At 46.6% G+C, this 15,577-nt stretch overlaps 1 protein-coding gene across 1 annotated transcript in view; it reads left to right on the top strand.

Moving 5' to 3' along the window:
* SYN2 (synapsin II) overlaps positions 1 to 14,799 on the top strand; it is a 194,763-nt gene extending 179,964 nt beyond the window's left edge. The window contains exons 11-13 of the mRNA XM_045812407.2: positions 7,023 to 7,083; positions 11,130 to 11,349; positions 13,875 to 14,799. Coding sequence (XP_045668363.1) covers positions 7,023 to 7,083; positions 11,130 to 11,349; positions 13,875 to 14,010 — 417 coding nt within the window. The 3' untranslated portion in view covers positions 14,011 to 14,799. The remainder of the gene's footprint in view (positions 1 to 7,022; positions 7,084 to 11,129; positions 11,350 to 13,874) is intronic.
* The last annotated feature ends 778 nt before the right edge of the window (positions 14,800 to 15,577 follow it).

The following is a 15,577-nucleotide window of genomic DNA, read 5'->3' as shown; positions in this document are numbered from 1 at the left end:
CATAGCTTAGAAGAAGTAAATTTAGGACAAATGAAAGGCCTTCCTGCTTCCCACAGCAGGACTGGCTTTAGGGAGTTTGTTCCCCAGTGAGTGTAAGCTGAAAATGTGAGGAGATTTGAGGCAGGTTCAGATAAAGTCACTAGTGACCAGATCCCTTAGCAGACTATTAAGGGAAACTGACTATTTTGGGGATGTCTTAACTTTTAAGGGACATCTTTAATCACTTGAGGCTGACATTCTGACCTCGGGTGACCTGGCCCTTAGTGCCCCCATAGGTCTCATGGACTGTCCCCATGGGACACTTCTTGTGTCCTTAGGAAATCACTGATTATGGGAGGGCCCCAATCCAGGAGATGAGCTCTGCCCTCAGAGTAGCAATTTCCCTCATGAAAGGAGGAGGAGGAGGAGCTCATCCTTGGGAACCTTTCATAACCTTTCAGAGGAAGAAAGGTGGGCACTGGTAACTGCTGGAGTGATCTCAGAGAAATCCCAAGGTGCCAGAAAACATGCTTTACCCTTTGCTCTGACTGAACCTACAACCTCCCAACCACATTCCTTCCTGCTGCCTCATTCCCCCTGGGGTCCTAGACCGGGGAACGGAGCCTGGGGGAGCTGATCAGAATAGCTCTGTGGCGTGTCCGGCAAGGAGCTTGGCCTGGCCTCTTTCCTGGGGCCAGACCCTGAGACCCTTTCCCAATTTCCTGTCTCAGATATGCTGAGCAAGCACAGGCCTTCCTCCTTGGTGGGGGCAGCTGGACTCAAGCCAAAAACTCTCTAAAGTTGAGTCACTCAGTGACTCTTTCCTTCCTCAGCTTTCATCTCTGCTGGGACCTCAGATAGGAGCTCCTGTCTCCCAGCTTGTCTGCTGAAAGCCACAGGATAGCAAATTAAAGGTGGCTTTGACAAAACCCCACAAATCCTCATCCATGGGCTTGGTTTCTCTCCTAGACAAGTGATTTCCTGTCCATTCACCTTTAGAGCTAATATTTATTGTTCTGAAATGACTCTTCTGCATCTTCAGGGACCTCACTGGAACAAGTCAGTGATATGCAGAGGGCATGATATAACCTAGCCCAGAATCCCCTACATACTGAGCTATTATGCACCAGGTGACAGGAAGCCACCCAACAATACTTGGATCTCCATCAATGCATTAAATTCTAGAGCTTCGTTGGAGCTGCATTCCTTTGGATTGATAGTTATTATTATTTAAATAATAGTAATGGTGCTCACTTATATCATTGCTTTGCCTAGCACTGTACAGTTTACAAAGCACAGACATTACTTTGAGCCTCACCATCCTTACATGAGATGGTATATCTATTTCATGCATAACCAAAGAGAATGCAAATGACTTGTCCAAAGTCATACAGTTTATAAGCAGGAGAGCTGAATCTTCTGGTTTCCAGTTTAGGGAGTGGTCTACAACACTATGCACTATGCCTTTTTCATGTCCCCACCAGACCACTGGGGAAGGTAAAAATGGAGAGAGCTGGGCCTTCATGACCTTGTGTAAGGGAAACCCTTGCTTTCATTCTCCTGACAACCAAGTGCTAAACCTGCCAACCTAGAGGAGTTTCTGAGCTACACCTGCCTTTCCTGCCTCTCTGACTTCTCAGATTGCTAAAACCCAGTGGTTCAGCAAAGTGAGATACCAGCCCAACCGGCTTTGATGGAAAGCAGTAGCACACTCTACTTGCCAAGCCCCTCGAAGCCTGTGCCTGCAGACACCTCTGCTCAGGCCCAATAGCTCTGGGGTCTTGCTGGGCTCAAGACTCTGCAGCTAACAAGGGCTTGTATCCTATCTCAGACACCTAAAGAACTGAAAAATACATGAAAGAATTAATGAAAACCCAGAACCAGAGAGCCTGTAGAAGTCATCTGCCTGCAACTTCGTGACCTCCTCCATAGCATCTCTCTGACGAGTTTGTCCTGGCCCTGCTTAAACACCTCTAAGGCCTGGAGGCCAGGAAGCTCACTACTACCCAAGTCATCCTTGATCTTGATCAGATTTACATTTGACTAACTTTGATCTACTACTCAGTCCTAGGTGCTTCCATGGTTACCTCACTTAATCCTTCCAATTGGTCTATTTGAGGAACTGAGACTCAGAAATTAAGTAACTTTCCCAAAGTCACAGGAGGAAAGATGTCATTTCCGTACTTCTCACCATCCTATCTGCTCCGGGTACCCACTTATTCCCCATGTACCCATTTTAATTCCACTAGTGTCCCCCTTAAAGAAACACCCAGAACGTTGCAGTGCTTTCTTGTGAGGCTTATCAGATAAAAGAGCAAAGGACCTGTGCCCTCCCCTCTTTGAGACACTGAAGCCCCTCTAGCTGCATCAAATTTTTGGCAGCAGCATTATAAATGGAGACCTTCTGAGCTCATTGTCATTCTATAAAGCCACAGTTGTTTGGTTTTTTGTGTGTTTGTTTTCCCCTTATGCTGCTGTAAAGGCCATTTATTCCCCCTTCTTTTTTGAGTGCATCTGAGCACAAGCATTGGACTACATATTCTTACCTGTTTTAGTCAACTCAACTTCCTGAGGGAAACTGCAGCTCAGTCTGGCCATGGGCTCCTGTTGCGGGTTGGCTACAGGCCAGACTTTGGCAGTGACGCCAGAGTGGCCAGACTTCTGTGGAATTCAGCATCTCAGGCAGTTCTTGGTGACTGGAGACAGATCCCATGGTAGCCAAACCCCACGGGAATAGCCCTCAGCCCCAACAGATGGATGGCTTGTGGGTGGAGCCAGAGAGTCTCAGCCTAGCAACAGATAGTCCTAGGGGACTCTTCTCCTACCCCTCATAGTCCCTGGGAAGTCTTTAGTCCACAACCTCTGTGGAGCCAGGAAAGGGTGAAGCTCCCTAGGCGCCAGACAAGGGTGGCCAAGGCATATTCCCAGGCTCCAGCTCAAAGGACTGCCTCTGGGAGCTCTTCCTCTGAAGCTTTTGGAAGGAACTTTTGGGCTCAGTTCATCCATGTCTTATATATATATTTCTGAGGCTGAGGAGAGCCAGGGCCAGCCTTCACTGGTATGATTACCCCTGTCAGCTTATCCAATGAGAATCCGGAGTTCTACCATTGAAACTGAGTCTATGGGATTTTAAAGTGCCCCCCCCACCCCTGAATCATAAATTGTCAGGATAGAAGGAACCATAGTGTTCACCTAATCTATCTCATATTTAGCGAAGGAATATTCTCTACATTATCTTTGTCCTAATTCTCTAGCCTCTGCATGAATACACCCACCTCCCAATATAGCCTCTTCCACTGATTTTACCATAGAAAGTTCTCCCCATAACTAAAATTCTATCTTTCTGGAGCTTTTGCCCATTGGCCCTAGTTCTGCTCTCTTGTTATTTGGTCTTCCATAACCCTATCTAAAAATGACAATTCTCTTGGAGGAGAACATCTTAAGCTGTTCCTGACCAATGTCTGAGGTGATTGGCAGCCATCAGTGGTTTGGGGTGAGGCTCCAGGAAAGGAGAGTGGCAAGAGACAGTCTAATGACTCCACAAACTGTGTGAATTTTGCTGTCTTTCATCTGAGTATGATTCTCAGGCAATGAGAAACCATAACACTGATAGCTTGTCAGAGAGACCAGAGGAGGCTTTACAATCACAACTAAATAGAGTTCTCTGAAGCCTAGGAATAGAGCACTGCAGGGGGTATTCCATCATGGGGATAAGACTTGGGTAACAACAGAATTTCAGAGGAAATTTCCTCATCAATATCACCTTCATCTGTTGCATTTTACTTAGCACCTCCTGGGGCCAGATGCTTATAGATATCTAGAGAGATGAATAGGTAGATAGATAGATAGATAGATAGATAGATAGATAGATAGATAGATAATCTCACTTCACATCACAGAAACCTTGTGAAAAAAGGTGGGTACAGAGGGGTGAAATAACTTGCCCAAGGTCACAAAGCTAGTGCATGGCAGATCTGGATCTGAGGTCTTCCCAGCCCAAAGGCCCAAATTCCTTAGTCACTCTGCTGCCCAATCTTAAAAGACTTGCTGCTGGAGACCTAGGGAGCAGTGTATGTGTATGTGTGTTGGGGGTGGGGCTGAAGCCCAGCCCAGTCTTAGCATGTCAGAAGCACAGGTAGAAAAGCCACCCTGTTATCTGTGCACCCATTATCAAACACTATGTCCTGGCCCCAGACTTCACTAGTTGGCAACCAGGTCAAGAGAAAGAAGAGATCACAGTGGGAAAGAAGTCCTGGGCCTAAAGTGTCCCTGGGTTAGGCAGTCTTGATGGAAGCAATTTCTGCTTCTTTGAGGCTTGTTTTAACTTTACCTTCTGCATCTAACATATGGCACATATAGCAGGCCTCAAGTTTAATTCCCTAACCTGACCATTTTCAGAGCTGCTCCCTGGAGTGGATATCAAATACAACATGGTTTAACTTCTATGATTTAACAACATTTTTCTCTTAAAGACTTATACTCTAGTCCTTTTTGGATTTTCACCATTATTGTACTACATGTTCATTTATTTAACAAGCTTTTATTAAGGACCTCTTATATACTCAGCCCTGTGTTTGATGGTATTGGTAAAATGATGATAGTCTTGAATTTTCCAAAATATTCCTAATTCCAACTGTTTTAACTTTTTAAATAAATAGCTCCTGTTCCAGGCCATATATCCCTATTTTTCTTTGAAAACAAGGGGCATTGCATTTGTTAGGAATTCATGAGAAGATGAAGACACATAGTCTGTGCCCTGAAGGATCTGTCAGTCTTCTTCGGAGCATCATTCCAGCCTTTAGGATCACAACACCTCACTATGAAGACCCTCTTGAGTCTCCTAAGTGCTGTTTCAGGATTTTAGAGAAGAGATCACAGTCAAAGGGGGCAGTCAGAAGCGAAGATTTCATGGATGAGGTAGAAAGTGACTTAGATGTCTGGGATGTATTGGATGGGATTGCTAGAACAGGTGAAAAGGTATTCCTGGAGGGTAACATGGTGTGGCCTACCCTAGAGAATAAGGAGTGAGGGGTTGGGCTTGGAGGGAGCAAGTGTGTTTAGGACATGAGAGAGAGAGAAGGCCAGGAAGATCAATTCCAACCATACTGCAGCAAGTTTTAGACGTCAGCCTGAGGGATATGATTGTCATCCTGTTGGCAATGGGAAGAAAATGGAGCATCAGGTTGCCTAGCCTCACAGCCCAGCTGCATCAGCCTTTACTGTGTAACCCTGGGTAAATTCCCTGAATTAGTTGGACCTCAGTTTCTTTGTCTAAAAATTAGGTATGTTGATAATAATAGCATCTACCTCATAGAGGTCTTATGAGGTTTGCGATAATTTATCAAAGTGTCCATCATGTTCCCTGGTACATACGTAGCGTTAGCTATAAGTTATTAGAGCAGTAAAGTGACACAATTAGGGAAGGAGTATAGGAGGACAGTAGGTAGGCACAGAAAGGGTAGATTGGAGAGAGAGAAGACTAAAGCAGGAGGAAACTATTCCGGTAGTAGTATAGTAGCAATAGTAGTAGTCTAGTAGTCTAAGCAAGATATAGTACAGGCTTGACCAGCAATGATCAGGAGAAGGCGGTGAATCTTAGATGTTGAGAGGGAAAAACTGACAGGTCTCGCTGTTGAATGGATGGCATGGTCTCTAGCTGGTGTATTGTGTATGGGTATTTCGGTGTCAGAGCTCAGACCAAGCACCGTGGATCCCGTGACGGTGCTTGGAAGAAGGAGAGGGGAAGTATTGGTGTGCTTGCTGTGATCTGTGAGAGGGCGAGGATCGTAGACAGAACAGGCACCCTCTGACGTAGTGGCACTAAGGACATTTCAAAGGTCCCCTGCCTCCTACTGCCCCAATTCCTCTTAGTAGGATAGTTTTAGGTAATGTTGTTAAAGACCATGACACTGGAGAGGGTAACACTTCAGCTCTCCTTGAGTGGAGCTGAAAACAAGCCTTCACAGGCAGGAGAGGAGACTGATGGTGAGAATGGAAGGTCCGTAGGAAATGGGGAACAGGAAAAACAGTTTTCACGTGGGAATAGGGCTGAGGGGCACGTCACGAGGAAGGGAAGCACTGAAAGAGGAAGTGGGAGAATGCTGAAGACATGCTCAGCCCATTTCACAGCCTTGCCCCTTCAGGTCCCTCTGTGACATCAACATTGGCACACTTGGCAACGCTTAGGCTTTATAGAGCATTTCCCTTGCACTGAATTTAAGCTCCAAATGCTCACTGCCTTTAATTCATATGTTAGACAAACTGAAGTCACATGCATCTTTGATCCTGTCAGGGCATAATCAGAATGATAGCTGGGAGGAGAGGAAGCATGGGAGTGGAGCCATGTTGTTGGATAAAATTCATTTATGCTATTTGAGAAGGAAAAACAGCTTGGCCTTGAGCACTTTTACAAGCATTAATATTTTATTCTTTTCCTCTGGGTAAGGGGGGTTTGGGGGAAACAGATGACTGCACCCTCCTTCAAGTCCTTCCCTATTGGAGTTCCAGCATACCCCAAAGAGTGGATCTGACCCCAGAGCCAGCCCCAGAGCTGATCCTACCCCAGAGTTAACTACACAAGGGAAGTGAGAGAAGTCTGGGCCCGTCGCCTGGTCCAGCCCCTGCTCCTGGGGCCCCTGCAATCACCTAAAGCCCAACCCACTCTCTGGAGTTTGGTGTTGATCCTCCCTTTCCTTCAGGAAGCTGGGCCTGTGAGTATGACGGGGAACTGGACAGCGGGTAGCCGCCAGAGAAAAAACCAGGTGCTGTTAGAAGACTCAAAACTTCTAGACAGAATAAGTCTAAGAGGGAGGGTTTAGGGGGTCTCAGACAATGCCTATCAGCCCCAAACTGCCTAGACCTGTGCCCCAGCAATACCCCAGAGGTTGAGAACCCCTTTGAGATGTTTCTGGAACAGCAGAAGCCTCTAGGCTGGACCCCATGATCCCCATCAGATCCCACTGTGCCCATGCCACGGAGCCACAGTTTCTCTTTGGAATCTGTTCGGAGTTTTGTTTTTATCTCTTTTGCATTTTGTCTTCCAGAGTGGAACACTTAAGGATCCGGACTCGAGCAAGACCCCACCTCAGCGGCCAGCCCCCCAAGGTTGTTTACAGTATATTCTCGACTGTAATGGCATTGCAGTAGGGCCCAAACAAGTCCAAGCTTCTTAAAGTGATTGGTAGTTCATTTTTCAAAGCAGAAATTTTAAGCCAAAAACAAACAAGGGAAGAAAGGAAAGCGGGGAGGGGAGCAACAGACCCTCCCATTGGTGCCGTTTCTGCGTTCTTTCAATGCTGACTGGACTGTGTTTTCCTGTGCAGTGTCAGCTCCCCTGTCTGGTTGTTTACCTGTTCCTGTTCGTGCTTGTAATGCTCACTTAACGTTTCTCTGTATAACTTGTGATTCCAGGGCTGTTTGTCAACAGTGTACAAAAGAATTGTGCCTCTCCCAAGTCCAGTGTGACTCTATCTTCTGGGTGGTTTGATAGTATTTTTTAAAGTATTACACAATGTGGGGTGAAATAGGACTGGGGGGATGGACAGGGGAGAAACAAAGACCACAGAAATAAAACCCAACTCCTCTCCTCTCCCCCACCCCCCCAGGCTCAGATTAAAGCGCCCCCCCACCCCCTGCTTACCTCCATGAGTGTGCTTGGGATCTTCAATGAATTGTGCTTTTTGCTTCCTTTCTGCATGACTAGGGTAAATAGATAGAAGTTTAAGAGATTTTCAAGGTCTAATTTCCGTTGCTTCATCCATTGAATCTGAAGGCATCCACCTTTTTCTCCATTTGCTAAAATTTGGTGCAGTTTGAGTTTATGTGAATAGGCTGGCTGTGCCTGTAGAGCTCTTGTGTTTTTAGTGATGACATGAAATATAAAGAACAAGCTATTTCCAGGAATGTGTTCTGTATTTTACATCCCAGTGTACCTTCTTTTTTATTATTAACTAATTAGCTACGAGATTAGACAAAAAAAAAAAAAAAATGGGGCCGCTGATGTGCAATATCAAAGTGAACTTGTATTTTCTGTGTGTTGATCTCAGTCCCCCTAAGTTGTTTCTTCTTTGTTGCTGTTTCTGAATTGGCCATATTATGCGCTTCTGTGGAACTGAGGCTGCTTTGTATTCCCCAAAGCCTGACCTATGTACAGAGATGATTCTTTAGCAATTTTGGACATAGGATGCAGGAAGCTACTGAAAGTCTGAGAAGGAGTTGACCATTCTGCTCTTGGCCTCTCCCTAGGCAATCATGAGACAAAAACTGAAATGTCCCATTTCACAGAGTGGGTACACTGCCTACAGAACTCTGAGGTGGACTCCTGCTTTCATTTTCAGCTGTTACAAGAGCCCTCCAGAGGCCAGAGAATGAGGAGTTTTATCTTTCCTGGGAAGAACTGTCTCTGATTTTAGCTCGTGTGTGTTTGGGGCGGAGGCTCCACAGCCATGGCTCTTGAAGAAAGAGTATATCTGTCTTCAGCCAGTTAGTCCTCTTTCGTCTGACATGTGGTTCCTGGACCGTGATGAGGCAGTTAATTAAATCAGGCCTCGGCTTCAGTGCCTCATCGTGCCATCTCCTAGCCGGGCTGGCACGGGCACTGAGCGTTCTCCTCTAGCGCTGTGGTCCGTGGGAGTTCATGCCAGCAGTTTGCATTTCAAAGAAGTGCTTCTAGCTCTACTGTTACATTCCTCTCACTTCCATACTGATATGTTACCAGTCTGGATTCCAGGTCTGAGGAATAAATAGTGTTGATAGTATGATATATGTGTCAAGGGCACGTGCCCTAGTTTCTCCTTTGGTTGCTGGCAAATTCTGAGGCTACAGGGAAATGCGCTGAGTGTGAGTGTTCTCATCTGTGATCCCTTCCTTAGATGGTGATGGTGGTCAATCTGTTGTAAATATATACATAAATGCATTTATGCACTTCCAGGTGGGTTGCATAAGAATCAGGTCCTTAAATACCTCCCAATTTGATGAAATGGTAGAAAGGAATAAAGCAACATTTCCCAGAATGGAGGAATGCATTTTTATTTTTTATTTTTACTTTTTGTCCGAGTGGTGAGCTGATGGTGGTGTTGCTTCTCTGCATGTTATCAGTGTGAACATCCAGGTGCTTTTCATGTGACATTTGTGAGCCACAAATACAACGTTGCCATTTGAATTCAGTCAGGCTCCAGGGTGGTGTTAGCCAAAGTTTCTCAGGTGGGGGAGAAACTGATTAGGGCTCCTACTGCCAAATGCAAGCAGGCAGCGTAACCTGACTATCATGGCCCTCAGGCAGCATGCTAAGGGACAACTCTGTGGCCTGGGGGACATCCATGTCACAGTATAGGATTGCTGTTCAGGTGTTTTGTACCCATTTCTTTTCTGATGTTGTCCCCTTTTTTTGTACCGATCCAGCTGGGAGAACCTCAGCCAATGCTGGAAGTGTGATTTAAGTACCTCTCTTTTGTGACTCTCTTGTACAGCTTAATGTGCAATAAAGGAAAAGTTATATCTGTCTTCAGTGTTAAGTTGTAAAGTTTCTGGCTATTCAAGCATCTCTGTACAAGTCGGAAAGAACTCAGGTTCCTGGTGTAAGAGGCTGAGCTATCAACCTGCTGTACTTTACAAGATGAAGCCAAACTTGGGAAGAGGCAAAAACTGGCTAACGTGAACTATGCTGATCTGTCGCCTTCGTCTTCACTGGTTATCTGATTTGAACTTGGAACTTCAAGTTTTCAATCCAAAAGTCCATTTATGTATTTGTTTATGTAAAACTAACTCTGGTATTCACTGGTAATTGATACAGTGGAGCCCACGCCATGTAGTAGGGAGATGGGCTGATAATCATGGATGCACAGCGGCGTAGATGTATAATTCTTTCTCTCCAGAGGGTATAGGTATTCTGGTGTTTCTAGGACACTAAATTACAACACAACTCTTAGCTGCTCCTGAGTTTCTATAAGCCTACTCCTTCCACCCAGCCCATGAATGTAGATGCTGGGAATGAGACTTGAGTAATTGGATCTCTCAGGCCAATTATGCATTATTTCCACTAGTCAGAATGCACTGATGAGGACATCTTTTGAGTTCGGACTGCAGGAACCCCTCCTTAGCAAAATCTGAGCAATCAGGTATCACACTTACTGCCTGACAACCCCCAGAGGAAGGATGGCCTTTTCCCCTTCCAGGCCACCAGATGGTTTTCTGTCTCATGCTGAGAGAATGGTATCCTGGTCCTTTTGGGGGTGGGGTGGAGGTGGGGGGCTGCTTCTTTGTGGGATGGGGCCCACAACATCCCCAGGAGAGAATAGGACTTGGATTTCTGGAGAATTTCACCACACACACTGGGGAGGGAGTAGAGCCCTAAGGATGGTACTAAGAGGCAAAAGAGCACAAGGAAACCGAAGATACCCCCTAGTCGTGTGCTTGAGTTAATGTTAATATGAAGCCCTGGTGGGGCGGGGCATGGCAATCAGACACGTGCGGGTCAGGAGCCCAACAAGGCCCAGCTCTGTCAAAACAAAGTCTGTGATCATTAATGATCATAAAGCACACAATACTTTTTGAAGAACTTTCTTGTCCATTAACATCTTTGAAACATTACCTTCTTGAAAGACAACTAAGACTAGGGATCACTTTTTCACAGTTTTATGGTTGTAAACACCAAGGCCCAGAGAAGTTTGCTGACTTGGCTCAGGGAGTCACTGATAGACTGTGTCTTGACTTTCTGATTCCCAGACCTGTGCTCTTTCCACTGCCTTGTACTGCATCTACAGTGTGGAACTCGAGACCTTCTAGTAAACTGTGGGGCAGGTTGCCCTATACCTGAGGAACCTCTGGGGAAGAGTGGTGGGGTCCCTCTGGTCTAGGGGGCCTTCTGTACAAGAGCTTGCTTCTGATCAGGGCCGTTCATCCCATGGTTCCTTTCTTGTCCTCCTGACTTCCGCTGTGCCTGAGGTGCTGTGTCTCTGAGGAAGAGCAAGTAGTGGCAGATGTATGAGGGAAACCAGGGACTGGCTCTGGAGCCGGACAGAGCCGCAGGTGGCTTCTTGTAATAGAGCTTAACATTTTGGTGATTAACTAATCTCATCCTTTAACACATAGATTCTAATAAGGAAACCCTTTGATATGGTTAAATTATGAAGTTTTTCTTGTACTGAACCTAGGGGGCCCTGGGCAACCCCAAGGAATGCAACCCCCAGGCAAGGTGCTGCCTCCACGCCGGCCTCCCCCTGGACCATCACTGCCACCTTCCTCCTCTTCCTCCTCCTCCTCTTCTTCCTCCACCACCCACGGAGATGCACCCTCCAGCAGCAGCTCCCTGGCAGAGGCCCAGCCACCCCCGGCTGCTCCACCACAGAAGCCCCAGCCTCACCCACAACTCAAGTAAGAGACAACTCAGCAGCTCCTTCCCCTCCCCTCTTCCTGCCCCTCCTCACAGGCCTTAGGCTCCAGAGCTGCTAGAAAGCACCTTCAATCAGGCTTTCTCTACAGATATTTTTGTGGGGCTTTTTTTGGGTATTGGTTTTGGGGTTTTTTTGTTTTTTTGTTTTTTTTTTTTTTTTGTTTTGTTTTGTTTTTTTGGTTGGGGGCATGGTTGGGGGTTGATTGGGGAGGGTAGAAAAGAAGGAAGTGAAAGTCTAAGGTCTAGCTAGAAGCTCGGGCCCTTCCCTTTCTTCCTGGGGATTGCCAATAAGGCAGAGTCACTGCCCCTTTCCTATTCTTATATTAGCTTAGGGTTGTTGTTTCTTTTTTTTTTTTTTTTTAATCCTGTCTCCCACTCTTTTTTTCCATTCCTTTTCTGTGTGAGTGTGTGTGTTTGCGCGCACACTTCTCTCTCTTAAAATTAAAAAAAAAAAAAAATCCTCTTTCCTGCCTCTGACTCACAGTTTAGGGTATGCAATCAGCAAGGCTGCCCAGAAGGAAAAGGGGGAAGTAGTTAAATCCATTTCAACGTTTTACCTTCAGCTTTGTCAGAAGGATGTCGGTTTCTGGTGTGGTCATCAGAGCAGGGCCCAGATAGATACCCTGAGGAACTCCATCTTCTTGGGCTTCCTTACACCCTAGAAGCCCCCACCACACTGTCCTGCTTCAGAGGAAGAACTGAGGGCCCCTGGAAAACAGTAAAGCTGTACTTGGGATGGACAGCACCTGGGTGTGGATGGTGGTTAGTTCTCCCCTCTCCTCTAGAACCAGAGATGCCTCTTTCCACTGTCCCCAAACGGGCCTCTGTCATCACTGTCAGCAGAAACAGCTGTAGCCTTGCAGGGATGGGAGTGACCCATCAGTGCTTCTCAGAGTGAGGTGATAGGACTCCTCAGGGAGGGAGAAAAGGAGGCCACTTAGACATGGTCTAGTCATTATATAGATGAGTAAACTGCTCAGAGAGATTTGATTAATTTTCTTCCTCAAACCACTCTGCTAGTTAGTGGCAGAGCCAGGCTCAGGTAGTCCAGATGACCACTTTCTCTGGGTCTTCCAGCCCTCGTGACTGGAGGAGCATCACCGACTCCTGCTCCCCAGCTCTGGCCAGTGGCACATTTCACATCTCACCTGACCCATAACCTACCCTTAATCCAATTGTTTTCTGCATGCTAACTTTTAAAATCTCTCCTGCCTTCTCATTAGCCACCCCCAGTGTGAGAGCAGATCTTTGGGTTGCCACAGCCTTTGGGCTGAAGTTGTTAAATAGAGCCAGCGTCTGACAACAAGCAGGAGGCTTATAGCCGGTGCCCCTGGCTGTGCATGCAGAAGGGGCCCTCCCTCCCAAAAGCCAGCGAGTTGGGGCTCATCGCCAACTCTAAAGGGCATCTGTTCACAGTCACTGCAGGAGAGAAACTGCTCACACTCCTGTAGAAGGGAGTTTTGGGGGCTGTATCCCAAATGTAGAGAAGGGCTGGGAGCCCTAAAACATCAGGAGAAGACTTCTACAGCCAGAAATCATCAGGAAAGAGACAGTGAAAGTCAAGGAGACAGGGCAGACCACTGGAGACGCCAGAGCTTGTATTCTCTTCTCAAGTACTGGGCTTGGCCTCCCCTAGACCTTCTTGTCTTCACAGTTTTTCCCTCTGGATCCCTAGTCTCTCAGGGGAAAAATTGTCTCCTAAAATGTGTGTGATTTGGGTTTTTAATTAGAAAACTGCTTAATGTCCTCGTGTGTACCAGATATGTATCTCTTTTGCCCCTGGATACCCTGAACTGCACAGACCTCATATTAGGGCTTTTCTGAGGAAGGCTACAAAGGATGGTCATGTCCATTTTAAGAGCAGGTAACTTAAGGCCTTGGTTTATTCCAAGTTTATTTGGAATCAGAGGAAATAAGCAGAATATAAAGACCTGAAAAGGCCTAGAAAGCATTTTACAAAACATCTGTACATCACAAATGAGAAACCAAGTCCCAGAGAAGCACAAGAGTGAGTGAAGGGCAAATCCAAGACTTTGACCCAGGTCTTCTGATGCTGGTTTTACCACTGACAGTTGATGGAAAAGAAAGTGCAAAGAGTCTGTGGTCCCCTGGTTACTATATTTCATCAGAAGGGAAGGGTGTGAGATTCCTAGATTAGTACTTACCAAGTTAGGACCTCTGAAATGTAGCCTGTGCACCCTTTAGTTTAGCATTAAGTATAAGAAGCAGCCTTTGAGTGACTCCTCCCTCTTTCCCTTCTCTTTTTCCCCTTCTCCCTCTCTCCCACACTGCCCCCATCCTTTCCTGTTTTAGCAGCACCAAAGGTGAGATAATAGCACAGGGGCCTCCCCGGGTCCTGGCAGCACTCCACTGTGGCTTTCTCCTCCATCACCCTGGTCTCCCTGGGGTGGGAGTAGGGGTTCGGTTGTGTATCCTCATGTCATCGTCTTTCCCTGCCTCACTGGGAACACCCCCTCTCACGTTCTCTCTGGTTTTTATCTTCAAGCAAGTCGCAGTCCCTGACAAATGCCTTCAGCTTCTCTGAGTCCTCCTTCTTCCGGTCTTCAGCCAATGAGGATGAAGCCAAAGCGGAGACCATCCGGAGCTTGAGGAAGTCCTTTGCCAGCCTCTTTTCAGATTAGCTCTCCAGATACACGGGGACACCTAGCCCAACCGGGAAAGGCATCTGAGACATTTGCCAATAGTCAGCCACCCTTGGTGATGTTCCATGACCTTGATGTGTGTGGTCCCTTCCTCTGCTCCGTTGTGCTAAGTGATGTTGTGCAGCTCAGAAAAGACCATGTGAAAGTCTCAGGGCAGGTGCCTACCCAGCAAGGGGCATCTGATATCAGAGAGAATAGAGCTGCTTTCCTATAGTCCTGCGAGTTTCCTCTGAGGTCATTGTTTGCTGTGAGTTTAGTGGCCTTATTGTGACAGTGCCCTCATGTCTTATTCTTCTTCATGAAACCAGGATTCCCTTCACTGAGGACTCTTGGTAGCTTTACCTAGCTCAGATGCAGTGCTAAGCATGCCCCCGCTTTAGTCAGTGCTGCCTGTTTGGGGAGCATATACTTACCCAAAAATGCTCTTGGCTCTAAGTGTTAGGAACCTACCCACTTGGATCCCTTGTCATAGCTGTTTGGCTGTTTAAAACACACTTGCCCAAAACAAGAGACTCCTCGACTGCTATCATGGTAAAGCACCTTTAGTCTGTTGATAATTGAGAGGGCAAGGATCTGCAGTTCTCCCCACCACCACCTTTTCTCTCCTCCGGAGAGCAGTTCTTATGTGCGTGCTGCAGTGATCTCAAGCTCCGAAGCTGCACTGTAGAGAATGCATGCCACTGTAACAGCAGTATGCCAAGTTTTGTGTTCATCTCCAAATAAATGTTAAGACCTTTGGTGTAATAAAAGCAGCAGCATTAACCAGCATTTGATTCAGCCATGAGGTTTCCCCTAGGCCACCCTTTTGGCTGAGAGAGTATATGTGAAGCATATGTGTGTGCTTGCAAGTGTAGGGAAGGGAAAATATCTAGGAGAGTGAAGCTGTTTGTGCCGGTATGTATGTGAATGTGTTTATGTGTGAGTGGCTATTTGCAAGTGGTTGAGAGTATGGCTATCCTTTAGATGTCACTTATGCTGGGCCTCCTGACATCTCCTGGTGAATGTTTCATGCAGGACGACTGAACTTCCTTTGGTAACTCGGCATTTCTACCAATTTTACTGAATCTGTAGCTTTTCTAGTAAGCATAGCACCCTTGTTCCTGTGGCAGCCAAGTTAGACCTCCTTGTCTGGTCCATCAAGCTCCTCAGCTAAAGCCACATGGTGGTGCCAATGAGGCTGGACCAACTTGCTCTGATGAGTGGAGTCCTACAAGCCTGGCCTCAGGCATCCTAAAGAGGTCTGCGATTGAGGGTGGGCTCCAAGGGACTTCACTCTGGCTTCTTCACAGCTCACACAAGAGTAGTTCCCGAAGACTACAAGTCCTGTGAAGATAAGCACCACATCTGCACTAATAAATGGAAACCAGTGTGTTAATGTTATATCTATCTAATTTCCATCACATACCCATCCTAACTCAACAAAATAACACTCAGCCAAATGCCACTATCTTGCTACCCCTCCTCACCAGCAATAGATACTGAAAGGCCAGAGAGTGAAGTTCTCTGGCACCAGGGTCTCCTTTCTAACTCAGCCCATGATTTCAGG

Source organism: Ursus americanus, chromosome 14 (assembly GCF_024610735.1).
Source record: "Ursus americanus isolate L20-20 chromosome 14, mUrsAme1.1.p, whole genome shotgun sequence".
NCBI lineage: Eukaryota > Metazoa > Chordata > Mammalia > Carnivora > Ursidae > Ursus > Ursus americanus.
Note: the sequence above shows the minus strand (reverse complement) of the source record. Positions and strands in the feature narration are given on the sequence as shown.